Source organism: Zonotrichia albicollis, chromosome 10, assembly GCF_047830755.1.
Source record: "Zonotrichia albicollis isolate bZonAlb1 chromosome 10, bZonAlb1.hap1, whole genome shotgun sequence".
NCBI classification, from domain to species: domain Eukaryota; kingdom Metazoa; phylum Chordata; class Aves; order Passeriformes; family Passerellidae; genus Zonotrichia; species Zonotrichia albicollis.
Window position 1 is genome coordinate 22,556,783 of NC_133828.1, and position 27,897 is coordinate 22,584,679.

The 27,897-nt window shown below is 42.7% G+C and overlaps 1 protein-coding gene across 1 annotated transcript; it reads left to right on the plus strand.

Annotated features, from left to right (window-relative positions):
- Positions 1-1,980: 1,980 nt before the first annotated feature.
- LOC102065823 (uncharacterized) lies at positions 1,981-27,713 on the plus strand. The gene is made up of 9 exons (XM_026791682.2): positions 1,981-2,050; positions 18,234-18,377; positions 19,123-19,298; positions 19,562-19,624; positions 20,196-20,290; positions 20,841-21,139; positions 21,746-23,662; positions 24,842-24,968; positions 25,738-27,713. The coding sequence occupies exons 2-9, from the start codon at positions 18,236-18,238 to the stop codon at positions 25,967-25,969; spliced, it is 3,051 nt and encodes a 1,016-aa protein (XP_026647483.2). The 5' UTR covers positions 1,981-2,050; positions 18,234-18,235; the 3' UTR covers positions 25,970-27,713.
- The last annotated feature ends 184 nt before the right edge of the window (positions 27,714-27,897 follow it).

Here is a 27,897-nt window from a genome sequence, read left to right on the forward strand (position 1 = left end):
GAGGTTTTCCTAAGCCAGGAAGCTCCCTGTAAAGTTGTTGAGGTGGCTTTGGGGTGTCTGCATCAGTGGGTGTGTGTCAAGTTTAGTCTTTCCCTGTATAGACAGATATTTAGTATTTGCTATGATAGCTATTTGCTTACATAGATAAAAGGGCAATAATGGGAAAGGTCAGTGGAAAAAGGTGGGTTACAGGTTTGTCTCTGCAGGTGGAGTATAGTTCTAGGTGAATTTATATTTCAGTGTACTTACCTACACGAATACTCAGCAAATGATATGGAAATCAAAGAATGGAGGAAGGTGTAAAGAGAAGCCTTGCCAGCTATGGATGGGTACTTTAAAATGTGTTTATGGATTGCTTCAGCTGTGAGATAATTGCTAGACTTTTCATTGCCTGCTCTTCCATAATGACATACCAATTGTTTCATGGACCTTGAACTGTCAGGTAGGCAGTGTTCATTAGTATTTCATTGTCCCTTAGCTGCTGTCTTGTGGTAACTGTTTACAACAGTGGTTATTTCTCATACTTTGTTTATTACTTTGGGTTTTAATGTCTCTCATCAGGAGCCATAAATTAGTAACTCAGTCATTTTACTGTGGAGTGAACATGTTTGTCAGCGAGTCCAGGTAACAGAATGGATAGAAAGAAGGGTGTGGATAAGGAGAAGGCATTAATTTTGTGTTGAGGAAAGATTTAACAAAGAAATGGACTACACTGGATTGTAACTTTGAGTCCAGGAACCTCTGAAGTGGCAGGAAAAGCCACATACCTTATAATACTGCTTTTGCAAGATTATGCTTCTTTTCTCTGTATGCAAATAAATCAGGCAAAAATCTGTATTTGACTTTTAGATATTCTCAGGCCTGTTGTTTAGCCCTAAGGCTTCTACTGAAACCAAGCCCCAGACCAACAGAAATCATGCTGAGATGAATGTATGGCAAAGCTTTTTTTTTTTTTTTTTTTTTTTACAAACAGGCTCTTGCACAGAAGCAAGGAGTAATCTTTACAGTGGAAGTAAACAAATGGCCTTGTGGTTGCATGTAAAATTTCCATTATCAAAATACCTCTTACTGAATGTAAAGAAATAAGACTTTTTGCATGCTAGTTTCTGGACATTCTAGCCAAAATAACTTGTGATTGGATTTGGTGTGGCTATTGGAAAGAGGCAAGCTGGTCCTTGTAAGATTCCAAGGTCTCTGTGATGATGTTTTGCTGAGGGTGATTTGAATTTCTCTGGCTATGATTGCCAGATGAGTTTGCAATTATTCTGTTAGTTAAGTCAGCAAACCTAATGTTTAATTCTCCTTCTGTTACTATATTCACTTTGTACCAGAGGTAATTCAGAGCTTGTTAGTTGTTTGTAAAATTTGAAAATGGGAAGGAATTTGTTTGCCCCTTGACATATAAACTGGTATCTAGGGATTTTAGATACTTTCTTTCAAAGTGCTGGAGACTGGCCACAGCTAAAGCTGGGAGGTGATGGTCTGGCTAATAGCATTAAGTCCCCCTGCCTGCCCTGCTTTCAGATATGCAGGGTTAAGCCATTCACCAGACTTAAATTCAGAAAGGAATTTACCCCGGGGTAGCCTGGGACTCTGGTGAGTATTTTTGTCCTTGCCTGTCCTTTCTGCTTGTTTCCACAGGGGGCCTTCAGTGGAATAACTACACTGCTGTCAAAGGATCAGGCAGTGACCTGATCTCTTCTGCTCCCTTTTTTTTAGTATGGGCTGCCTTAAGTTTGCAGCTGTGCTAGGAATGTTCTTGTGGGGGTACCTCCTAAAGACCCTTTCAGATTAAATAGATAGTATGTGTTTATATGCTTTGATCTGCCTAGATTCTTAAGCAAACAGTACAAATTCGAGATGAGAGTTGAGTCTCAGGACTGCCCCTCTCCTCTGCTGTCATTTAGATTAGCTGTGCAAGAGCTAACATGAAGATTTGTGCTACATCTGTCTTTCTTTTGCAGATGCTTGAAGGCACCAGTTGTTACTGCAGAAGACTGCATCATAAAAATTGTTCTCTTTCCTTCACCAAACTGAGTTCTCACTCAAGGTAACCCATCCTTTTCTGTACAGTCTCAGTGCCAGGAATCAGTGAAGTTACCATACTTGCACTTCAAATCATTCTGATTTAGATAAAAGGGTATTTAATGAATTATTTCACTATGTTACAGTGCTCAGCAGTATGGATCTGCAGCGTGATTCCTGAAGGCAATCAGTGTGTCAGGAAAAAAACAACATAGCAGCAACCAGGACTGAAGGATGTGTAGGGGTTAGTAGTCTCTCTTGATGTGTTTGAATTTAATTCCCTCTTAGCTGAGCAGGGTAAGGTTGTCTCAAGGATGTCTGCTATAGCAACTTGGAGCCTAACTTGTCTTGGTTTGGGGAAGAAGGCAAATAAAGGGAAGTAACTAAGGGAAAATGGGCTTAGGAAAGCTCTAACTTTGACTAGGGGTTGCAAAATATTAGTACCACAGCCTCCCAAAAGTTAGATGTTGGCTGCAAACACACTGCCTGCTTCTGAGTGGGATGTGAAACCCAAGAGGTGCCCTTGTGAATGTCCCAATGACTTGGCTAGCCTAACTCCTGAGCACAGAAAGGGTATAGAGACCTGAATGATGGCTACTGTTGTAAAACTTGAAATGAAGTTTTAAAGATTCTGCAGTGGAGTGTAAACAGTGTGCTGTTAGAGTATGTGAGAGACTTGTGGGGGCCCACTTGCACACTGAACTGGTTGTAGAAACCTTAAAATAACAGGTCTCTCTTTTGGTTCCTAACCCCAGGCCCTGGGGAAAGCAGCTACTTCTGTGCTGTGGAGGGTCAGCATGAGTTCATGCCTCTAAATGGTGTGAGGTCCTGGCTAAACAAAAGAGCACAGTGTAGGCCTTGAGCTGGAAGTAGGAGCAATTCCATCCTGTGCAGAAATCTGGACTTAATGCCAAATGGTAGCAGAAACTACTGGGCACCAGGACTGTTTGTTTGTTGAGTGTTTCTTAATCATGAAGTGAATAAGCAACTGAAAGATTTATTTTGCTACCTGTAGCATTTTAGTCATTGCTAGAAATAATTTTTATTAATAAACTTGGTAAATACTGTAAATGCTTTGCTCTGTCTTAAGCTATCCAGTGTCACAGCTGGAGGCTTGATATGCAATATTTCCATGATGACACTGTTTGCTGTCAGCTTGCCAGTGTACTCACAGAAGAAATACTTCTGTTAAGGCCATTGCTTTTATGGGGCAACTCAAGATGAAAGGTACATCAATTCAAGCATGGAGTTAGCCCATGGGCTCAATTACAGGTGGAATTTGGGATTTTCATAATCATAAATGAAGAATTTTTTTCTCTAATGTCTGAAAGTTTTTGTCATTGTTGGTTTTGGGTTTTTTTTACATTGAAGCCCACACATTGCTGGCAGTCAGGAGAGGTTCCACCTTCAGGAAGTATTGATGGCCTGTGTAGTTGGGACATTGATAGATATGCAGCAGCTGGTTTCCACTTTATCAGAAGCTGAGGAAGGCATGCAGCTCTGATGGTGCTGTCACAGGAGCAGCCCTCAAAGAAAGACATCTGCAATAAAACAGAAGTACTCCCAATCACACTGCCAAGTATTGGAAAGCTGACTGGGTTTTGCCTAGGTTGTACAAAGCAATCCAAAGACTGCAAGGGTCCATAGGGACACTTCTGCTGAGCCCTAGGGCTAGCAAAGCCCTTATATCCATTTTCTACAGGATGTGCAGATCATTACTACTGCCTTCCTTTCTCTTCCTTTCCACTAGAGAATGGTGGATCTCCCTTTGGGACTCTGAAAGTGGGGAGCGACTGTTATCATAATTTCATGCTGAAAGTGTCCTGCTAGCAGCCTTTTGACAAGATTTTGGGAGCATTTAGAGAAAGTGAAACCCTATTTGCTCTTTGATAGCTCTGTGGATGACTTTATCACAAATTCATTCAACTTTGTGCCCACCTCATGCTCCCAGTCCTGGGTTCCTAGAAGGAATAATTCCATTATATCTGAATTGTGCTGAAGTTTTCACATCTCTTAATGATACTGAAAAAAAAAAAAGACTCTCCTGTCCAACACAAAAAAGCCCACTGAGCACTTTAGGTCTGCTGGACTGCCAATCTTAGGAGCAGTAAAATCAAGTTAGAAATATTAAATTAAGTGATATTGTTTGGTGATATTCCTTACATTTGTTTGATATAGGTTATTTCAAACTTATTTGCCTGACATCTTAAAAACCTAAGATGATATAAACTGCTACCAACCTTAAAGCAAGCTGCAGTGGCCTAGACAACTTGCCAGTGAAAACTTGTTCTCAACTTGTTCTTAATGTCTCCTTGAGAGTCTCTGAACATTTGCAAACAAAAGCAAGTGTAGCCCCTCAGTGGTCCTTAAAAATAGGAATTGTCACCATCCCTATCTCAAGTGGAAAATTTTGGAGAAGTTTAGCCACCCCTAAGCTCTAGACTGTGGCAGAATCTAGAATCCAGACACCCTACCTATCACTCTGATCTCTGAATAATTATTTCTGTTGGTTCTTGCCTTTTGCCAGAGGAATGCCAGCACATAATCTACACATGAGTACAGAGCCCAGGTTCTCAATTGCACTTACTCAACCAGATACTTTGTTGCAGTAAGTAGGCATATGCTAATTGCTGTCTGGGGAACTGGTCTCTTCTTTCTTTATTTTATTCCTGCTGAAGACAAATGAAATATTTTGATTTCCTGTTCTAAGCAGACAAGAAGATACTGTACCTTATCTGCTGTGTTATTTTGCAAATCTGGGTTAGCTAAGCATGCTAACACACATATTCCTTACACTGTGCAGTTCCCATAAATGCACAATATTAGGTGTTTGTGAGCAAGAGGAAACATGCTTTTTCACACCTCTGCCCTGAGAGCCAAGTTGCTCATGCTCCATTTCCCTCTGGCTGAAGCATGGTGTTTTTATGTACACCAAATATTTGCAGTAGCTGAACAGCCTACTTCATGCAGTGAAGGACAGGCAGGAGGGCAGAGGTAGTGTCCCATGTACAAAAGAAAGGACAAGAAGGGCAAAGAATAGTTCTGTTTTCCTCTCCAGTGTTGTCAGGGAAGGGCTGGTGAGCATCACTAACAGGCTGTTACTGGTGGGTTATGTGAGTGTGAAATAATGGCTAAATGAGGTCTCTGACATTAGCAAGGAGAGATGTGAGTTTTAAGCAGTCTCCCCAGCTGCTGTAAAAGTTGCTTGGTTTTATTCAAGGACTCCATTATCAGAATGTGTTCTAGGCAAAACAAAATCAAAGCCTACCATTTCAAGCCAAGATGAAGTGATTTAAAATTAAACACATACTAGATAAGGTTGCAGTGTCCTAATTGTTCTGTGCTCTCTGTACTGTGTTCTCTTCCCAAAAGTCTCCAGAACTTTGCTAAAAAACAAAGTATCCCTGGTAAGTACAGAGCTGGGATCTATTCCTAGATTGAAAACTTGTGAAAATAGAGAGCTTAGATGAAAGAATCAGATTTTCCCTTCACTTACACTTACCAGCAATGTGCAGTTGGACCTTTAAAACTTATGTAACTTATCATGCCTTAACTTATCACGAACCACTGGCTGATTGTGAATATATTTTAAACCTATTCCTCCTCTTCCCTGAAAATATGAAAGAAATAAGACTTTCCTCTGGACTGCACAACTTTATTTTGTTTGAAGAAAGATTTGTTTGAACCAGGGTTTTGGAATGCATTCACTGTTTATTTAGTATGAGAGCAGTAATTCAGTGTGTGTCAGCCAGCCTCTGCAAAGAGACAATTTTTGGCATTTACTGCACCACAGTCAAGAATGCTTCTCTATTCCCTAGGTTTCAATAAATACAGTCTGCCCTGAATTTTGGCATTTCATACAAGATCCAAGAGCTATATCAGACATTGAGGGACCAGATCTCAGGGAGATGGACATAGGCTGGGACAAATATCAGTAAGATCCAACATTTGACCTTGGGGCATTCCCTTTTAATAGAGCTGAATATTGTGGGAAATAGAATTCTGCAGTGGCAAATAGCAAAAATACAGAAAAGACAGAAGTTTAACTGATTTTGACATTACTAAACAAGACAAACATACAGGAAAGGGAGTGTTGCCTGCTTCCATGTGTATTTCTGAGAAATCATGTTCTGTTCTGGAGTTGGGATTGCAAAAAGATTCACCCATTTGAAATGAATGGAAAAGGTTGAATTCTTACCCATGGGGAAGAAATCAGGTGTGCCAATGAATGGGTGTGATCACACATGTGATAGCAAGTAAATGGAAGATGCTTTATGATTTCAAGAAATGTGATTTATAAGGACTCTGTTTCAAGACAATAGGAGCAAATGTATTCATGCAATTTGTGGATGATGTGTGGCACTTGCTCCTGACCAGGCCTGAAAAATGTGGCCTTTTCAGAATTATGCTACTAAAAGACATTCCTGCTGCTATGGCTCATACTGAAAGGATATCAAAATAATGAGAGAAGTACCTTGGCAAGTATTAATCCTTTGCCTCACTTTAACAGACACAGCTTTTATGTTAGGAAAACTGTACCCGTTGCAAATCTGATTTAACATTGTATCATTGTACAATAACACAGTATAATCATAAGCTGGTTGCATACATCAGCCCACAACAGAAGTTTTTATCAGCTAGCCCTGCCAGCCTTTCCCTGGGTGATGTAAAGATATTCTTTACCTAGGAACAGTCACTCCACTTTGTTTTAGTATCTTCAAGTTATGAAAAGGCCCTGGAAAGAGCTTTGATATTAAACAGATTATTTCCTTCATCTCTAGTGAAACTTTGCATCACCTTACTGAACTTTGCCTGTCTCTAAAGTTGCTTGGAGAGACTGTGTAACTATAATCTTAAGGGATAAACTATACCCACTTTCTTAAACTGTGATGTGCTGCTAAGCAGAACTCACTTTTAGTATTACATGGCAAGACCTGATGGAATTGCAGAAACTGAACCACTTCTGGAAGTCAGGATCATTCTTCCTTTTTAAAAGGTAATGGTGTTCTGAGTAACTGGGCACTCATAGGTACTCTAGCTGCCTTTTTTTTGCCATAAAGGAATTGCACTGTTTCACAGAGGGCTGCAGGTCAAGGTGGTCACTGCAACATTCACAGCAGTGACCCAGAAGCTCTTATTGTCATAAAAAAATGATCTGCAATATAAACATTTAGAAAGACTCATAGTCCACCCTGGTGTCTGTATCAGAGCAGGGCTCTGGCATACTGAGGTTTCCACTTCTCTTTCCCACTTCTGAAAATTTGCTGAGATGAAAGCTGAGAGCTGTGAGCAGACATTGTGCTTGCTTTTATATACCACAGTCCTAATGCCCCATCTGCAAAAAGTAACACAAAAGAGACCATTTTAAGCTGTGGGGATTTCTCATGTTTTGTCTTTATTGTAGTTATGAAGTTTATTGCATTTCCCACGGGGGACTCTTATTTTTTCTGTGTTTCACACTGCATTTGCTGGTGCTGTGTGCAAGTCAAGTTATGTAACTGTGGGGTAGACTGCACTTTGAGCTGCTGTTAACTGTTTCATGTGGTCCATCTGACCCAATGTGAGATAGGTACAAGCACATGTATGAGAATATAAAAATGGTTCTTTATAGAACCTCTTTTGCTTGCAAACTCTCAAACTCTGCCGACCTGAGCAGCTTCTGGTGTAGGTCTGTTCCTCTCCTTCCCCACCCTGTACTGACTGCCACTTGCCCAAGCTTGTCCCATGGCGAACTTTACTTTTGTGACAGCAGATAAACTTTGCTTCAATTTCAGTACTTTGTCACACACTTTATCCTGGAGACAGGAAAAGTCTCCATCTCACGTGGTGCTGTTAGCCTTTGCCTACTAATCCTTTCTATTGTGTACAGATTCTAGTACAGGCGTGTGAGGAGGAAGTAGTGATTAAAAGTCTCAGTCTCTTCCTGGTGTGTGATTAATTGCAACATCCCAGAAGACTATAAAGATTGAAATCAAGTGGTTCTTATTAGATGTTTATCAGTGTATCTGAATTACTAACTAACATTGTAAATCAGTTTGGGTCACTTGGTTCAGTGTTTTCCCTTTGAAAGTCTGTTTAAAAAATTTAGAGGGAGAAAACAGCATTAAACTCCAGTTGCTGTCTGTCTGGAACTCAGAAGGATTGTTGTTTAATGCTAAAGCAAAGTGCTTTAACATTAAAGATACTAGGCTAGAGAAAACTGTATTCCTCCATTTTGAAAGTGTTCCTCTGGGTTTTTCTTTTCCCTGTTTGGTGCAGGTTTGTAATAAACATGACTTGTTCTGTTCCAATTATCATTTTCTTGCACCTAAATCTTAGACTCTGAAAAACAAACTGCTTCATGGAATATGCAAAGATGGTTATAAAAGTGACCTATATCACCAGTAGATGAGGCATCAGATCAAAACAAACTACTGTACTCCAAAACCAGATTTTTAATCCTATGTATTTGGGGGAGCTCATTCAAGCATGTGAAGACCTTGTCAACATGATCCATTAGTAACCTGGCACACACAGTGTACACCTTCGTAGACCTAATTTACTTAAAAGAGCTCTATTTTCAACTACATAGCCTCCACCTCCAATGGAACAAAGAAGTGTTTGTGGCTGTAAGGAAGGAGGGCAGGGCACAGTTTGGGAGACTTAGTGGAGCTCAGCTTTGCTTAGGTTTCAGGCCAAAGAAAAGTGCTTTCAGTGCTGTAGTAAGAAAAAAAAGAGAATGACAAATGTATTCTGGGGAAATATGAAACCTTCACCTTCACAGCCTTCCATCACAAACCACTTCAATGATTTTTTTTAAACTATATCCACATTAAATGACAGTGGCTAATGTGCATTCACCACTTCCAAACAGCTTAGATACTCTTCTGTCCTGTTTAGTATATTCAGCCCTTTTACCTCAGACCACCTGCCTTCATCCTGTTGGATTTCCTTGTCATGATGTTTGCTTACCTGTTGTATTTGACTGGCTGTATTGCTGCTGTTACTGTAAGTACACTATTCAGGACTTGATACTTGTCTGCTGGCAAGTGCCCATGAAAGACCATGAAATCTAGGCCTGGATGCCTTTGGCAACCACACCACACACTTGCTTCACTTAAATAGATGATGGATTTAGCGCTGCCAGTGGAAATACCTGTGTGGAAGTACCTGGCAGATCACCTCCATAACAGCCTGAGAATTTTCAGACTAGCTGGAGAATCAGTAGTGACTTGTCTTAAGATTACTATAGCAGCAATGAGGGAGAAATTTGTGCTTGCTTGCATGGGCAGTGCTCTAGTAACTCTGGCTGTGGTACGAAGACTCTGACTCACAAACTTGAGTGGAGCAATTTAAGAAGTTAGACTCTCTGGTCCAGCAGACAATATGTTTGTGCTTCAGCTGCTGTGTTGTCCAGTCAGGCATGTTAGCTGAAACCATCTGATTTCAGTGTCATAAACTGGGACAGAAAGTTGCCACCATGAGTTCTACTGCTGGAGCCAGCCTCTGGGGTACAATTTTCCTCTTAAATTAGCCAAAGGAAAAGTGGATAATGCCCTGTTCAATTCCCCATTTGCCCCTTTTCCATGATTTCAGGTGCTTAGGAAGAACAGAGTCAGAATGGCCTCTTACTTTTCCCACTATGGGTAGTTTTGCAGTGCAATGGTAGGCACTAAATGTATGCATAGGGTGCACTATGATCAGAGATCTCTTCTGGTCCTGTAGAAAAAATTCATTACTCTGCATTGCATTTGAACTCTGTTCATTGCTTTCTGCATAGCTGAAGAAAGAGTTTGAAGTTGTTCTGACTAATTGATTTGGTCACTGAAAGACCTTTCTTTTTTCATTCTGGAAGACAATATAGCTCAGAAAAGGAGGAATTTCCTGTCAAGGTAGCTATGATTTCCTGTCAAGAAGGCTATGATTCACCAATCCTGTGGTGCACACACAAGCACTTTTCAGGTCTCTAGTTCTGGCTGTCTGAACATGTGAGCAAACCATATGATGTGCTGGGCTTGATTTTTGTGTGCAGACAATCAGATGCCAACCAGCCAACAGGGGAGGGAGTAGCAAAAAGGCAGGTACTTGCATTCTGAAAATAAAGCACTGGGTTTATGCTTATAAGCATAAATAACTAATAATATAGTAAGTATAACATACTATAATAAGATTTCTGTTGATTATTCCTCTTAATTCCACTAGTCTTATCTATAAAACCACAAAGTCTTAGCTAAAGAAAAGCTAAGACCATGGCAGTAGTCTAACAGCAAAACCAACACTGGAAAAACAAGGCTAATCACCTATTTGTTAGTCTTACTGTTTATTTTATTACAGGTCAGTGAACAAAAAACAGTCATAAGATGTTAATCTCTCTAGCTGTTTAATCTTAACCACCCCCTCACCATTCTCTCTTATGGGCTCAGCAGCAATATCCCTTCCTCCCCTCTTGAAATGACCTCATTTCAAAGTATAATTTCTCTCTGTTTTGGCTTTTAAGGGGTCAGACTGATGCTGTTTGAGTTGGGATGAAATTTGCTTAGGTCTGTCATTGGCTGCTGCCTATGGTTCTCCTGAATTTGTTTCAGAGAAGATTTGCCAGTTAATTTGTAATTTGTGAATCTATTGAGCTGTGATTATTGACAGCCCATCTAGGGAATAGGGAGTGTTGTTAGGCAGCACAGCATGGACATACGAGGTTACCATTAGAGATGTAAAAATGGGGATTGGAAGATAGACTTCAGTGCTACTTGGCACTGCAGGGAGGTGCTTTTTCTTTAGCTGAGTCCTTTACCAAAATAAGAAAGCAGGATGGTTAAAGGGGAGAGCTGAGAGGCACAGGCCACATCATCCTGCCCAATGCTAGATCCTGTATGGGAGTTGCAAACCACTGTGGAAAAGGGAAAGTGTGTATTCCTTGCCTCTGAAGTGCTGCATCCCTCATTGTCCCTGGAAAAGTAGCATAGAGCCTCGAGGAGCAGTAGGGATGCACTGGGAGAATGTAAGCTCCCAACATACTGGCAGGAGGAAGCAGGAGAGAAATGGATAATGGAAGAGGAATGGATGTCTTAGATGCAAGGTATGAGGGTGGACAGGAAGGAATGGCTGTGAAGATTTAAAAACAAACAAAACCCCAACTAAAACACAAGTTGCAAATGTATTATTAAGGTAGAAGACATCAGTTAACTCACCTACAACTAAGTGAAGTACCTGAAGTCTAGGTCTTTATTATGTCTTTGCCTCATTTGCTTTCCTCAATTTGAGTTTGTTCCAGGCTTCCTTGGAGAGATTCCTTGTTTTGCTTCTGTAGTTCCCTGCAGGATGCAAATATTAATAAGCACAAGCACAGCAGGCAGGGCTGAATCCATCAGGAGAGATGGGGACTGCAGGGCAGATCAGCCTCCCTCCTGCTGTGTGACATGTGATGCACATTGAACTCAGGGCTGTGGGGGAGCCCCCTTACTCTGGTTCAGCAAATCCAGCACTGCTGCTGGAATGTTTTCTTAGCTCTGTTGCTTAGTGGAGCAGTGGTAAACAAAAGGCTTTAGCAAATCATGGACAAATAGAAAGGCAGAACCTATTTCATGAACATGCTAGGCTAATCTGACATTACTAGGTTCTTTATGGAGTCAGAGGTTTTGTTAATTTCTTTTAAAATAGGCTTTCTTTTCTTTTAACCTAAGAGTGATGGTAGTAAATGTTTTGGGTTTTTTCAGGGATATTAGGTGGAAGAATACTTTCCATGTGTATATTATTGGAGTTGACTTTCCAGCTCATGAGTGACACCTCCTGCCAATGTCATGCAATCCAATTTAGAATTGACACTCTTTAGTGTTGTTATGAAACATCTCATGCTAAAGAGAGCTGAGAAGGGCAGACAAGACTGGGACATTCGACGTTGCATTGCAAAAACTGTTCTACTGGCTCATGTGAATGCTCCAGACCTACTTTGTCATTCTCTTGCTTTCCTCTGGTCATTGTGTCCAGTTGCTTGCAGTCCTTCTTAGCTCTCCTTGCTGAATGAGGACCTTGCTTCTGATGTGCTGTTGGTGTCTGGTACTTGATGCCTTGGGGGAGAGAGAGCCTTATATCATCCTGGGCTTACAGTGCCACCAGGCTGGTTTCCAGACCTACTGCACAGGACCACTTGCAATACGTGGTTGGAGGTAAGAGGTTCTGGCTTCAAATTCTTTAATGCTCCTGAAATTACTCTCATTTTTGCTGCAATTGGAAAAGAAACAAGCAAGCTGTAGGTGGCTCTCAGTGGACAGTGGCATGACTGACCTTTGCAAAACTTCTAGTATTAGTCTAAGTTTAAAAGCAAGCAATAATTGATAGACATAAAGGCTGTCAAAGGCTACTGGAAACATGTAATCTTGTTTACCTCCACTTGAGGAAAACGCACTTTTGCAATTGTCATGAATTTCAGGAGCCTGAGCTAGATGCCATTTTTAGGCCACAATGACAAAACTTCTCTACATTCCCCCATCTCCCCAAGACAACCGGCACAGCCCAAGGTTTACACCATCCTTTCCCTGTGCAGCTGTTGGAGCTCAGTGGGCTGGAACTTGGTGGCTCTGCTGGGCCAGGTCCTGCAGCCTGGTGTTCCCCTGCCCTGGCTTTGGAGGAGGTGGGGTGAAATGTGCTCACTTTGCTTCTGGCCCTGCCCTGCAGCTTCAGGGCCAGTCAGCGTGGCAGGTGAATGCAGGGAGATCTTCAAAGGTTGAATCCAGTGGTCCTGACAGGACAGCAACTCATAGACTCATATACCTGCAGAAACGATGTGCTAAGACAGTGGGCACACTCTTCTGGTCAGCAGAAGCTAAGATAAGTGCTTCAGCAGTCCTGGGGGATAAATGAGCACCATTTGTAGTGTCCATCTGAACTGCCTCAAGGGTGTGACGTGGGCTCCCTAAGTATCTATATATTTTAATAAAGTTAGCACATGATTTTCAAGGAGATTTAAGCCAAGGCTTAAAAACTGATGAGGGATAACAGGAAATCTCCACCAGTTTACTTCAGCAGGGGAAAAAAATCCTCAGAGAGTTAATTTTCAGATGGGCTGGATTCCAGCTCTTTCAGTCTAGGACTCTGAAGGAAGCATAATCTGAGTTCCCAGAGTTACTGATAATTTAAAACAGTAGATTTGACCTTTAAATGAATTAGGACTTTGCAAAATAAAGCACCTTTAGTTTCCCAGCTCATCAAAGCATTTCCTTTTCTTTCTCATAGAGTAGGAATGATCTTTAGTGCATGATTAAAATGAAGCAGTGTGGTTGGCTGAAACAGAAACTGAAGAGCCTGATAACATTAGCTTATCTTCTTCAGAAAATTTTGTAACTTTGCTACCTTTTGATCATTAAGGAAGTATCTCTGAGTGCACAAGGGGCAAGATCTAAGCAAGTGGACAGTAACACGAGCTGAGAGAAATATTACTTCTGTTCTTTCTTTATCTCTGCTTGCATAACATCGGAATATAAATCGAAGCTAAAAAATGCCCACCTCTCCTCCTCCTAAAGGAAAAAAAACCCACCAAAACCCAAATGCAAACTCAAACACCCCACCACAGGAAAGAGCATGAATAGCTAGCTGGAAACCTTTCAAGAAAACATTGCTCCTCTGCAGTGTATGGTGAGCACTCAAAACAGAGATTTCTAAAAATATCCTGGGTTGGACATTCAAGTATTCCTGTCCATAAGAAGCAAGGCTGTAAAAATATACAGTATAACATTCACAGCAAAAGGAGGGACAGCTGATCCACCCACTTATCCCAGGAGCAGAGAGGAAGATCCCTCCTTCTAAATAACATATTGTGAAATGCCCCTACATCACAACTACTGACATTTCTAGTTCTTGATGTGGAAGAATTCAACTAAGAGAGGTTACAGCCAAGGCTATTTTGGTGCATGTAACTGTGAGCTGGAATGAGCTCTAGCACTTTCTGGACACTGGGTGTCAGTCTGTCATTAATGTTACAGCTAAGCATGTCTGAGATTTTAAAAAAAATGTTAAGTGCACCACAAACACTGTGAATTACATGTAAATTGTCTGTTACAGTCTGACTACAATTCCACATCAACTTGAAATAGTTGGTTAGGAAACATCTATAAATTATATGTTACTGAAAAAAAAATCTATATATTCCAGTACAAGAGACCACCTACAAAAATAGAGGCAAAACCTTTTCCAAGATAGGATTAAAATAGGAGCTGAGAAAAAATTAATCAAGAAAGAACACAACATACACAGTACTGAAAGTACTTTACCCTTGTAAAGAGTTTAGAAATGGGAAACAGACAGAATGAGCCCATTTAAGATGAGCTTCAACCTTGAGCATCAGCTTGCAGTTTGCTTGCATCCCCATCAGTGATGTATATTCTCCAATATAATGCAATCTATTGACCTGCTGCCACTTCCCAGTTTCTTAGCATTGGCTTCTTCTCCCTACTCTGTGTCTATTAATCAGATTTGTATGGTAGAAAGAGGGGGTGGACTGGGAAGAAGACAGGATATAAGAGATGAAATTACAGCAAAGAAAAAAGCCAGCACTTGGCCCACCAATTCATTGTAACATTGAAGTGCATGCTCTACTCCTCTGTTCCATGATACACACAGCTGTTAATGAATATTGCCCTTGTATTCTCTCTCTCATAAATGTGCCAGGGAAATCATGCTCTACCTGGGTCAGCTCTTGCAACAGGCCTCAGGATCTGGGTTTGGAGCCTCTCTGACTTGGGGTACTTCTGAAGAGGAATTCCTTCTTTCTTGTCTCTGCCTCAGTTTGTGTGCCAGGGAAATCAGGCTATGGCTTCTTGCAGGATGGCTGCTTTCTCATGTTGCTTAGAAACAATACTGCTAAGCTGAGAGAAATTAAAAAGAAAAAAAGCAGCAAATCCAAACCACCACAGAAGAGGTTAAACCTCCAGCTTGCATTATCATTTTCAAGCTAGATGATGCTAATACACTTCCAGGCATTGAGTTTTGCTGCTGAGCCTCTAGTGGTTGGTTGGAAACCTAGCAGACTTGCTAAGAAGGGAGACAGAGACTATTCACTGGGTTTTCTGATGGATCTAATTACTTGTAAATGAAGCTACCAACTTCTTCTACTGTTTCAGAATTCTACCACATGGAACAATGAAAAACTAGAACTGATACCTCCCCAGAGCCCATCTAGGGTTCCATTTGCAGTGTTTGTGGCATATAGCAAGGATCCTGGCTACTTGTTCTTTCATTAATGTTATGTTTCTGCTTACAGTATTGGGAGAAATTTAACAGTCAAGAAATCCCAAAACGCGGTTCTAAACACCACTGTTGTCCTTCCAATGGATGCAGGGCTCATCTTTCATGGGATTGCTGATGGTAGCCAATCTATCACGATGGCTAGCAAGTCACTGAGAGGCTGTGGGGTTTTGTAGATAAGGGAGGTTTGCAGGCTGTAGTTCTGAATGAAAAAGCCATCCCCCTCCTTGGAAATGTACTTCTGTTAATAAATTATTTGCTAGTAAAAAATAGGAATCAGTTTATGAGACATGATCATAATGTTGTCTCTCTTTGTAATAGTCTAAGAAAACATACAAGGAAATGTATTAACACGAGACACAGATGTTCTCCAGGAAGAAATCTACTTAGCATTTATAAAATTTGGGCTGTGCTTTCTCTGGTATTTCATTTGCCTTTCTCACTTATTCTATGGCAAAAGGAGCACCAAGCTTAGCACTTCCCCACCTTTCATCCCAGCTGAGGAGCTTGTAATTAAGTTGGATTTGATTTCTGAGAGCATCCTCCATGCAGGCGTCCTGGCAAACATATCAAAAATAGAGCTGCTGCTTGTTTGCTCTGAGAAACACAGATCTGCTGCCTGCCAGGCATAACTCCCCCAGTTAACACCCCCCCAGGGCCTATCTGCTGCTATGGCCAGGCAAGAGGGAAAAGTGACCTTCACAAAGTGAACACAGTCGTGCCAGGACTGACCCAACGTCCTGCTAACCCAACCCCTCTCCTGTTATGTGGCCTTAAAAGTGATACCCTGATGAAGAAAGGGACTTTCCTGAAATGAGTCTGGTCCCTAGTCCTTGGGTGAGCTCATCCCTGCCATTTCCCCCAAAGTAAGAAATGCTTCTGTATCATTTCAAGGTGGAGAAAGCCACTGTGTTTGTTCTCTTGCCCAGTAAAAATAAATAACATTCACTAGTGGATGCCCATGGAAGAGATGGGGGAGCTGTGCCAGCAGGCATCAAGCTGTGTCAGTGTATTTCTCTGTTCTCCAATTCAGTTGCCTTGGCTATTAATAGCTCCTGCTTGTTTTTAACTTCTCCAAATTTGTCCAATCACTTTCAGAATAAATGAAATTGAAATTTTGAGAAATGACACCAGCAACATCTCCTGGCAAAGATTTACATTGTTTCAATAGAGCTGTGTGGGAAAGGGTCTCTGATTTTAAGAAGCCAACTGTTAATTTAATTTACTGACCAGTATTCTTAATAAACTTAGAAGAGAAAATTTAGGCCCCCAAACTGTGGAATTTGTCACACATGGATCATACAGTGTACCTTAGAGGACACTTACATCTTTTTCCCACACCCATAGCACTAGCATTTAATGGCAGTCTGTTTCCCTAGAGCAAGAAACAAAGCTGCAGTTCTGTGTGCCTGCAGAATTGTTACCCATTTCACATCTAATTTTCAGGATAGGTATGGAGAGTGTTTCGTCACTCTCCATAATTAGTTTGGAATTAATAAATATATTCAACAATTGCCATTATCTAATGCTCATCTGCTATGTATTAGCAAATACCTCATAAAATAAGAGTAGGGTTTAGGACTCTTGCAAAGGGCTACCTTTGTCTGTGGCAGAGGTATGACGTCCAGGTTTTAGAAACATAAATTACTTATCAGTAGAACTGCCTTGCTGAGGTTTAGAGCTTGAAATGTTTCAATAATCTCAGCTCCAGAAGGACGTTAACAAAGTTTGGGAGAAGGATGTACTAGTGATAGTGGAAACAAAGAATGCAGAATTTGCAAGCTGCAAGGACATTTGGCAGAACTCCCAAGATAAGGAAGAAACGAACAAAACCCACTCAGTAACTGGGCTGAAGTCAGCCCCAAGTTGGTGGAAGGTAATTCTGGCAAGGGGAGATTGCGACCACAAAACTCACCAACTCAAAAGGGAGACTGAGCACATAGACTATAATAGTAGATAGAATTCTAATTAATCAGAGAACTATGTAACTTGCAGCCAATGAATATCAATGCCTTTGTTTACTAAAATATATGAATAGTGATGGTTTTTGGTAGTCATGGTGGTTTAGTGGATTTGACACCCAGCACTCTTTTCTGTGCAGAATTGTACAAAAATCAAATACCTCACCTCTCTGTGGGGATTGGCCTCTTGAGCACCAGGTAAAAGAACGCATTTTGGGAAAACAGACATGTTTTCAGCAGCTTTACTCCCATGGTACCTCCACTGTAAATTGATTTTCAAAATATGTCTGTTTTCCTGTATGTGTCATCTCCTTAAAATATTCACCAGCATACATAATGTCAACTTCTTGAAGGCAAATTCAAATTGTCTGGAAAACAATGTATTAATTTGGACAGAAGTGTGAAGTGCGTAGGAATAAAAGCAATTCCTTTTAACGGTCACATTTAACTGTCTTTGTCACAGCTGAAAACTACAAACTCCAATTTTTGGTGGCGTATGTCCTTCAGAAGAACCCTCGGCCTTCTTTGAGGCACTCCAAAGAAGCGGGTTATTTCTGTGGGGCCAGTGGCGGCAGCAGCGCCTCAGCGTTGGCCGCTTCCAGCGGGAAGGGCAGCGGGGCCGCAGCATCCCCGGGCGGCCGGGGGAGCCCCTCGGGCCCCGGCGGCGGCCCCGGGCGGCACAGGGACTTCATCCGGCCCCGGCGGCGGCCCCGGGCTGCACAGGGAGCCCCTCCCGCCCCGGCAGCGGCCCCGGGCGGCAGAGAGAATTCATCCGGCCCTGGCGGGGGCGCAGAGGAGGCGCCGCTGTCCGCCGCCGGCCCGGGGGCGGGGCGAGGGGCGGGCCGGCCGCGGCATTCGAAAGTCGCTTGGCGGGCAGGGCTTCCTCTTCTCCCTCGTCCTCCTCCGCCGGGGTCCGCGCGGGGCCGGGCCGGGCCGCGGCGCCGTTTCTCGGGGCAAGTGCGAGCCTTGGCCGGTGAGGGCTTGCGGAAGGGAAATACGGGTGCTGACCCTGCTCGGTGTCGCTCTCTGCAGCGATGGCAGCGTGGGAGGCCGCCGAAATGTCCTTCTTCAGTCTGAGCGACGTGAGGGAGCGCATGCGGGAGAAGAAAAAGGGTCCCTTGAGGACTGCGAAGTTGAATGCCTCTCTTGCGTCGAAAATCAAAACGAAGATCATCAGTGAGTATATTTTGCGCAGCGGTGTGGACATATGCTGGCTGCTATGCCAGCTTATAACTGGGCCTTTGGCCGTGGCATCGGGAGTGGGCAGCAGTCCCTTACCTGAGCTCGTGTGCTGCTTCTCAGCTGCTTCTCTGCCCGCGGGTTCTGAGTGAATTCAGTGCCTTGCAGATGAGTGTCAAGTGCCACGCAAGGTGCCCAAAGGTGTGCGAAGTATTTTAGTGTATATGCGATCCTCTGTGTTATCTAGGCTTGTTTTTATGGGGGAAGTAAGGCAAGGATAGAACAGGACATAATTTGGACTACCTTTAAAAACTCAGATATTTCCATTACTTTTATTTGTTTTGAAATTGGGAAACAAGGTTCCAAATTTACTCAAGGGTAACTATAGAGGAAAACAGCTTTTTCTCCCATTTCTTGGATGGTGATGAGGACTTACCTGTTGGTGACTTATTCAAAGCAAGGAGTGTATATTTTTAAACTCAACACTTCAACCATGCCATCATTCATTAAGAATTGAAGCAGTAGCTTGCTGCCTGAGTGTGACCCACTGAGGATGGAGAGGGTATCTGAAGTTGCATGTTATTATGGAAGGATACTGCTAATTTTGTGAGGGGGCTATTGAGTTGTAGAGATCTGAATGTGAGGAAGGCTGGTCTAGGAAGAGAGAGAATTACGATGATGGGAGAAGTGTGGGTAAGCCCTTGGACACTGATGATGTGTGATACTGCTCTGTCTCTCACAGACAACTCCTCCATTATGAAAGTCTCCCTAAAGCAGAACAATAAAGCACTGGCTCTGGCCCTCAATGCAGAGAAAGCCAACGCACAGCGGCTCACCCAGGAGAAGACCGTCCTACAGAAGGAGGTGAAGCAGTGCCACTTCCAGAACGCTGTGCTGCGGCACAAGCTCTCCTTCCTGGTGAGGCACTCACTGTGGCTGCCATGGGGAGGGGTGGGAGGTAAGGTGAGCTGCACTAGCATCTCAGCTGTGGGAGGATTGAGCTGTTGCTGTTGAATGTCTAGATTCTCAACATATTGAAAAGATTGCCATTTATTTGCTTATTTTTGTTTTCAAGCTGTGTTCTCCCCCAGAACATGCCTCTGGCTAGTAGCATCCTTGTTGGAAGAGATGTTTTGATGTAATGTCTTTATGGCTTCTCTCTCTTTATTACCTCAATACAGAATAGTATGTTGAAAAAAATGGACAATCTTATGGCTGCAGTTAAGATGGCCGAGCTGTCTGAGGTAAACCATGGGAAACCTGAGCACATGGCTTCAGGGAAGGGGGCTGTCTTTTTCTGTCTTTTGCTTTGTGTGGCCTGCTCATTTTAGTGTTGGATGCTTCACCTGTCTTTCTTTGCTTGCTTCTATGCTGGCTACGTGCTGGCCAGTTTGGTGTTAAGGATTTCCAGGGTAACTCTTTGTGTAGGAAAACTACAGTTTTAAACTGTTTTCCTCTGGATTATTTGCTATATTGGGCAGTAGGGTTTTCTGTTCTGACAGGTTGTGTCTTCTTTTCAATTTCTTTTTAAAAGTATTGACATGGCAACTTGGGATAGGGAATAGGACGCTTTCTCTGTGTCCTGTCTCATGGGTGAATGGGAAAATACTTCTGCTTCCTAGTCTCAGATTATGTGAACTAGTTTAACTTCATTCTGCTGCAGTTTGTTCCATAATTTATTCCATAACGTGAGAGGGTTGCTGGCAATACTTTACATACTTTCTAGAGAAACTGAGCTTCTGCTGTTTCTTAGCAGGAGGCTGCACAAGGGATTTCAAGAACTTTAAGTCACTCTCCTATTTCTCTTCTTTCCAGTTCCATATAAAGTCTTCATCCTTGTCCAGTGACCAGAAGAGCATCATGACTGAAGATAGCTGGGCTGATGATATTGCAGATGGTCAGCTTCTGAGGTGGGCTTTAAAATGATACCACCAAGCTTGTCCTGAATTCCTATATGCTAAACTTCTTGTGTTTTATGTCTGTGCCTAGTTGCCAGTTTCATATGAGATAGCTTCTCTGAACCACCACTGCTTGATGCTTTCCTTTATTCTGTCTTTTTTTTGCCACTTCTTTTCTTGTTTGTCCTAATGCTGAGTATGTGCAAAAACTAGTCTTTTTACCTCCTTTCTTTGAGACTGTGTTACTTTTAGGCAGTTTTCTCTGTGTAGCTGCTGAATACAGCAAGATTTGCTTGAGCAAGTGAGTGCCATAGCTGGCTACTTTGATGTTTGTTACATATAAATGCTTACTAGTCACCTCCTTGTATGATGTAAGCTTTCTGGAAAGATGGTCAGAGCATGATCTCTTAAAGTATATTTGAAGTCCTGTTTCTTCTCTGTGTAGTCTTTGAAGACAGGGCAGTCCTTAGAGCTGCCACACGTGGCCTGTAGTTAGTCTGCTGGATTCTGGGGCCTGTCATGTGTGAGAAACATGATCCATTCTGCTCTTCCTTCTCACCAGGTTTACACAGATACCGATGAGAGTGCCCATTTCCAAGCTGCATGATGCAGAGCAGCAAGCTGGCAGCTCCACAGCACTACAAAGATCCTCAGGAGAACTTCAGAGACCTGCTTCTAATGCAGGAGAACTTCAGAGACCTGCTTCTAATGAGGCCCTGGAAACTGTGCCTGTTGCCTCCGAAGGTTCTTTGCCACCACAGCATGATGAGATACCTCAGTTCCACCGAGAAGAGAATGGCAAGAGGGTGACTGAAGCAATGGCAACAGAGGGGGGCTTTCATGACTCTCACATATTTGGAGGTAAATTTGCATCTCTTGTTGTTCTTCTGGTATGACTTTGTGTCTGTGCTCAGAAATGCGTAAATGCCATGGCTCCAGTTAGCTCTCAACCACAACTCCAGTAGCTCCTAATTATTGAACTGGTATTAACTGCATGCTCCACTGGGGCTGCTCTTGCTGGAGTTATGTATATCCCAGAATCAAAGTCTTCAGAGGGATATGTGGTCTGTTTGCAGTAGATCAAGCTCAAAATCAGGCTTTTTGAGTAATAGGCACTGAGCTTACATAAGACTTTTGGAGATGTCTGAAAGTGCAGAATCTGACTAGGTGCACCACTGTTTCTTGTGGATTTGCCATATAAATGATAACACTTACACAGATCATAAGTGTTCCTAATATTATGGCTGGTTAGGGGATCTTCATTTGGGCTGCCCCTCTTTTCAGAGAGAAACCAGCTAAGCAAATCTGGCTCACAGTAAGTTGGGGGAGTCCCTGCCTCAAAATCATGCTCTTTTATGCTCTGGATTTGTGGCAGTGTATGGAGCAAGGTTTTTACTGTTAGGGAGAAAGTTGGCATTTGCCTGCTGCATTTCTCAGCCTTAAACATGATTTTTTTCTTTCCAACAGAGGTCTTGTGCGGCACTGAACAAAATCCCAACAATTTGCCAACTCTTGCCTTGCAAAGTCATAGTCTTTCATATGAGGCTGATGAGATGGCAAAACATTTATTTGATCGTCTCTCACAAGGGCACGTTACTCAGAGGAGAAAGCGTTCCACCCTGTTTGCCACAAGCACTCCATCTTCTGCTCTGGATACCTTCCCACGTGTCAGTTCCACTCAGGCAGCCTGGGGTGGTACTGCACAGGACAACAGCAGCTCCAGCAAGAACAACACACAGCAACAGCTGCCATCTCCCAGCCCCCTGGCTTCACCTGCTCCAACTGCTGTTGTTTCTCATAGAAACTCTGTGGGTAAAGAGACCTTTTGTGAGCAGCCACAGACAAAAGAAATGGGGTGTGGTGTTGAAACGGACCCTAGCTGTAGCCAAGTCCCTGAGTTTGTTCCTGTAAAGGTTAAAAGCAAAGGTAAGTGTAAAACCAGAGCGAAAGAGACTGTTAAAAAAGCAAGAACAGGAAAAAAGAAAACAACTGCAATTAAAAACAATGCAGAAAGTAGTCCCAACAGATCTCAAGGTGAAGAGTATGCTCAAAACACAAAGCTTCTTCAGCCGGAAATTGCAACATGTTCTAGTGAGACTGAAGTCTGTGAGATGGGGCAGAAGGTGTGTGAGGGGGCTTTTGACAGGAGGAATGGAGACTGTGGTGTGGAGCACCATTCCCACTCTCCTGATGGAGTCCAAGGCTTTGGAAGTACACATGAGGTGAATCCAGCACAGCTGCAGAGTCTGGAAAGTGTTGACTCAATGCAGCAGGTTAAGAAGGGAGCTATCTTTGAGATGCAAAGTATGGAGAGCTTGCTAAAACCCCCAGTTCATACCTTCTCAAGTCATGAAGTTCCCTCAGGTGATTCCAGTATAGAGAATTCTACAAAATTCTCACGTGTGAGCAGAAAGAGCATCAGACAGAAAGCCAACAGAAAAACTAGAGTAATTGTGCAAAGGGATGATTCTGATGAGGAATATCTACCAAACATTGTGATAATACCAGAGTCCAAGGCTGAAGAACGGCCTAAAAGAAGCCAAACAATCAGGAAGAATACTGCCAGGAATAGCAATTGTGATCAGAGAAATGAAGTTCATGTTTTTAGGCCCTGCATAGATGTTCAAGGAGTAGCTAATGGGAGCACAAAGGATTTGCCAGGTCACGTAAAACGGCGCAGGGAAACATATATTGTCCATCCTTTGGATCTTGCAGGAAATTCGGGTTGTTTCCAGACAGAATCTGAAGGGAGTGAAAATCTACCTCCCACATCTGTTCCTGGGAGCAAACTGAGCAAAATCCCCAGACCTGTTAAGAGCAATCAAAAGAGCAATAAAAAACAGACAGGGGACCTTCAAGAAGATGGGCAAGGTGAAGGTGACCACAACATGAATGCTTTGACGAAAGAAGCCTCTTGCAAACCCAGGCCTCAGAGGAAGAGGAGCAACCCTGAACCTCCAGAGACTGATTCCCTGGCCAGAAAAAGTGATGGTGCCAAGGTTCTCATTGGGAGTTCCACAGAACTTGCGTCCAAGCAGACTGTCCTGATGGGGAAGTTTTCCTGCATTAGCCATCTGCTGTCTGAGCCAGGTGATTTCCTGGAGGAGCAGCTACCTGAGATATCACTTTCAGATAGTCTTGCAGACCTTTCACACAGTCTTGAATCCTCCCGAGTGAGCAGTTCTGCAGTTTTGTCTGTCAGCTCCAGACTTACAGATGTAACAGTTTCCAAGAAATTAAGTACTGAGGGCAATAGAATGCCAGCAAAACCCCCTGTTTTGCTGAAAAACTCCCTGATATTTCAAGAAATGACTGCAGAGGAAGTATCTGGGGAAAGAAACCAAGTCCCGTCAAGTTCTTGGAGCTCACCTTCACAGAAACCTGGTAGGTAGTAAGATGGGGAAGCTACCTGTGTTTGGAGATGAGGGCAAAACTCCATGCAGCAAGTACTTATATTTTCCTTCCTCTCGTCTCTTTTTTCAGAGTTAAAGGTCAGTCTCCAGTAAACCATTTATGCTTCCACTTGTGCTGCCCTGTCCTTTCTGTGGCTGCATTTGCTTCTAGTTTATCAGCATTTCTATAAGAATTTCTGTTCACTTGTCCATGTGTAGATATTGGGACAAGACTAGCAGCATGTGCTGAGTCTTGCTTTACCACTCTTGTTATCTACATGGCATGCCTACTAATTTAGACAATCAAGTGTTTAAGCACTTCAAAATCTAACTTGATGCTGACCCTGCCTACTAGGGTCAGTCAGTACTATTGGGGCACAAAACAACAAGAAGGTGGAAAATTTTTGGCTCAGAATGGTTAGTGCTGCAAGGCACTTCTAAGATGATATCTTCACATGAAATTAACCAGGACTCAACCTAAATTATTTTGGTTGTGGGTTTATTTTTTGTTTGTTTGTTTTTTAAAAGGATGTGGAGGGTGCATCCCTGGGCTGGTGCTACAATAGTTAAGCTGATAGTTTTGGGGAGTTTGCTGTTAATGGATGCTCTGTAAAAAGAGTAGTCTAGTGGGGTTTTTCTTTCTGTAGCTGTTGACAAACAGCCTGTTACAACTGGAGTGGGCTGTACTTTGTAGAGAGGGAGGAAGTTTGTTCTCCTGTCCTCCTCCTTTTGGCTGTCTCCACTTGGGAAGATGCATGAGCCCTGGTCCTGTGTCTTGCTGGAAGTCAGTAGGTTGCTGGTAGGTTGTTTGTGTGCTAGAAGCTTGCTGTCTTCTCCAGGCTGTAAGCTCCTGAGCATTGCAGCTATCAAATAGAGTTTTTATATCATTTTTCTACCACACCAGAGCCCATGATACTATCAGTACAAGTGATTTATTTTTGTTGAGGGACCTAATTTGATTTATGAGCTGACTTTTGAGGAGTAGGTCTGATATTTTTGGATTATAATGGTCTCCTGAGTTTAGGGGCAACATGCTTAGATTCCAGATTGTGCATGTTCAGAGAAACCTGCTAATGCAACTCTTTTCTGTTTGTCAGCTGTTATTTTTTAGGATATCTGGAAATAGTTTGAAATCACTTTGATCAAACCATGTGAATGTCTCCCTTTGCAGATACCAGGCCACTACAGGACTTGAACAATGCCAGGGTTGTGTCTCAGTCCAGCTCAGAGGAAGCATCAGGGCGCTCATCTAGGCGGAACCGGAAGCCAACCTGCTACAAAGAGCCATCAATCGGCAGGTTGGGCTTTAAACTCTTCATTCCAAAGACTGTTCCCATGCTGCAACCCCTGCCCTGCTCTCATACACTAACTCTCCAGGGCTGGGCCTTCTCTTGCTTTGCTTGTTCAAAGTTCTTACCCTTTGTGTTCTGTGACCCTCCTCTTTTACCACTGTGTGGTTATCCAAAGTTCTGCATCAGTACAAATGGATGTTGAAGCTTCTGGTAACAAGCTACCAAAGATGTTATTTTACTTGTTGAAATGAGCACATCTCTTTGCAGACTGCATCTGTGGTACTCCAGTGCTAATGAGGCAGTAGCACAAGGATAAAAGACAGGTTAAAGACAGCCCAGAAAAAGCCCTGATTTCATTTACATTCTGTGATGACTAAAATTTTAGACACCTGAGTAATACTTTCCCCCCGAGAGCATCCTGTGTCTATATTCACTAGCAGAGATATCTAAATAAACAGCAGCATCTTTTCCCTAGGAAGCTGTAGATTCAGTACATCCAATGGCTATTGCACAGAGTCATGTATTCCTAAAATGACAGCTTCATAGTTATATAATGTTTCTGGGTGTGTTTTTTCCTGCACAGTGTCCCAGTTTGAACTTTCTGTGAAGCTGGTTATATTGCACCAGAAAGTACTCTATTGGACAAGAAACAAACTGTACCACTTAATCATCTTATGGGGAAGAACTGCACTAAAATTAGGGACTTTAGGGACTAAAATCATCCATGAATTCAAGGAATACTTGATGGTTCAATGTAACCCCTTTGTTTCTGCAGGAAACTGAGGCAGGGTGACCCATTTACAGACACTGAGTTCCTCCACTCTTCTCTCTGCAATAAAAAGCCAAAGCCAGTCAAAGCCAAGCGAATGACCAAGAAGATGAAAGAGAACAAAGAACAGCTTCCTGAAGGATCTCTCAGTGCCAAGGCAGGCAAGTTGGTGACAACAGAAAGGATTAGAATGGTGGTTGAAAGCAGCCCCCAGGCTCCTCGAAGCTCGTGCGTTTAGCCACAAGGCTATGGCTTTGAACACAGAGGCCCAAGCAAAGATGGAAGTGGCTGACCAGGCAGATGAACTATTCCAACTAAGGCAACCCAAGGACCAATTTGACAAATTGAGCTTTGTGCCATGGATTTCTTCTGTTTTGAAATCTTTAGGACTTACGGAGTGGGGAAAGTGGTTAACACAAATTGATGGATGTCTGTTTTAATGATGGGCATGGCCCTTATGTGCTGTATGATTAGCTCCTAGCTATCGTCTGCTTTTTTCCTGTTCTCTGCCCCTGGCTGCCCTGTAAAGCTCTCTGCAGCAGAAGATGAGCTCTACACCAACCAACATTAAGGAATGCTTGAAACGCAGGGTACTTAGGAGCAGATCTAAACATGTCTTGTCTCAAACATTCTGAGTATTGCTGCAGGAAAGGTGATCAGAGGAGAGGGTCCCGTGGGACAGAGCTGTTCAAAAACATCTCCCCTTTTCCTATCACTCCTTGCCCTTGTTAAAAAGTACCTCCTTCAGCCTTCTTGTAGCTCCTTGAGGTACTGCTAGGTGTGATAAGGTGTCCCTCGCACCTTCTGTTTTCCAGGCTGAACAACCTCAACTCTCTCTGTCTGTCTTCATAGGGGAGGTATTTCACCCTTCTGATCATCTTTGTGTTCCCCCTCTGGCTTTGCTCCAACAGGTCCATATCCCTCTTAAACTGGGAATCACAGAGCTGGACAACAGTACTCCAGATGGGGTCAGTTGTGTTTCAGGAAATCCTTTACTCTTCCACTGCAGTACCCACTGGCTTCAAGCACTTGCTTTTTTTAGGGTCTGCTGTGCAACTTTGAAGATTATTGATTTTAAATGTTGAGAGAGTGGTGGGGAAAAGAAGGGATCACACAGTTGTAAAAGGGAAGGAAATGTGCCTGTTTGGAAGCAGGAAAAATGTTTCCTCTATGGCAGAGCAGGGAGAGGGCTGCTCTTTTCTTCTGACCATACTTAGTCCTTCTCCTTAGCACTTCAGCAACATCTGTCAGTTCATGAGGATAGGCTGGGTCTTGCTGTACTCTCTGTATTCAGAGGACTCCAGAAGATGGAAACTTCATTAGTAGAGGGAAAACAGTGTCATCAGCAGTCAGGTAAATGCTACTATATAGCTTACATTTAAGCTGTACCATTAAGTTATTAAAACTAGGAAAAAAAAGCCTGAGATTCAAAAATGCCTTCTTATTTATTTGTTCAGTTTTTTGTAAGTCACCAAGCTTTCTCTGGTATTCTGTAACTCTGGAAGCCAGGTAGGAGCTAGTCAATAACAATTATATATTGTATACACTTATATAACACTTGTTATAAGTGCTGTTGCATTAGAACCTGGCTGTATTGATCGACTGATGTCAGAAGCCAGGTCAGGAACTTAGATCTCCAAGTGTTCCCACTAATTGTTTTCATTGCCTCTGTGGGTCAGAAATGGGACTTTTTCCAGCTGCACTTATGTGCATGTGCTAGTAACAGAACAGTAGATTGTATTCATTGACATTGAAGGTATGGAGACAGGTGCTAGCAGTTACAGAGCTGTGCTTCAAACACAGGGTAATGGGAGCTCCTTTAGTCTAACATTGGTGTCTCTAATCTATCCTAATCACCAGCCCTAGCAGTCAGCTGGAGGGGGAGAGTTTATTAATGTGTAACCAGTTTGTTTTCCACAGCAATGATGTATCAGTTTGTATTACTCTTAAAATAAAATTTCAATGCAAGTGGTATTTTCAAATTCTTGTACAGTACCTGATGCTTACCATGACACTACACATGACAGCTGTGCCTAGGCTAGAACAAATTGAAACTCTGTTCTAAGAAAGGGTACTTTTTGTTTATATCACATTCCAACAGTCTGTCCCAACCTGTACTGGACTGTACTGAAAGCTACTGGAGTCTCTCTCTGAGGCAGTTTCCCC

Excerpts from the sequence above, each read along its gene's own strand:
- LOC102065823 (XM_026791682.2), top strand. The coding sequence starts at position 18,236 with ATGGCAGCGTGGGAGGCCGCCGAAATGTCCTTCTTCAGTCTGAGCGAC. Across the intron at positions 18,378-19,122 it reads AATCAAAACGAAGATCATCA|ACAACTCCTCCATTATGAAA; the intron begins GTGAGTATATTT and ends TGTCTCTCACAG. Across the intron at positions 19,299-19,561 it reads GGCACAAGCTCTCCTTCCTG|AATAGTATGTTGAAAAAAAT; the intron begins GTGAGGCACTCA and ends ACCTCAATACAG.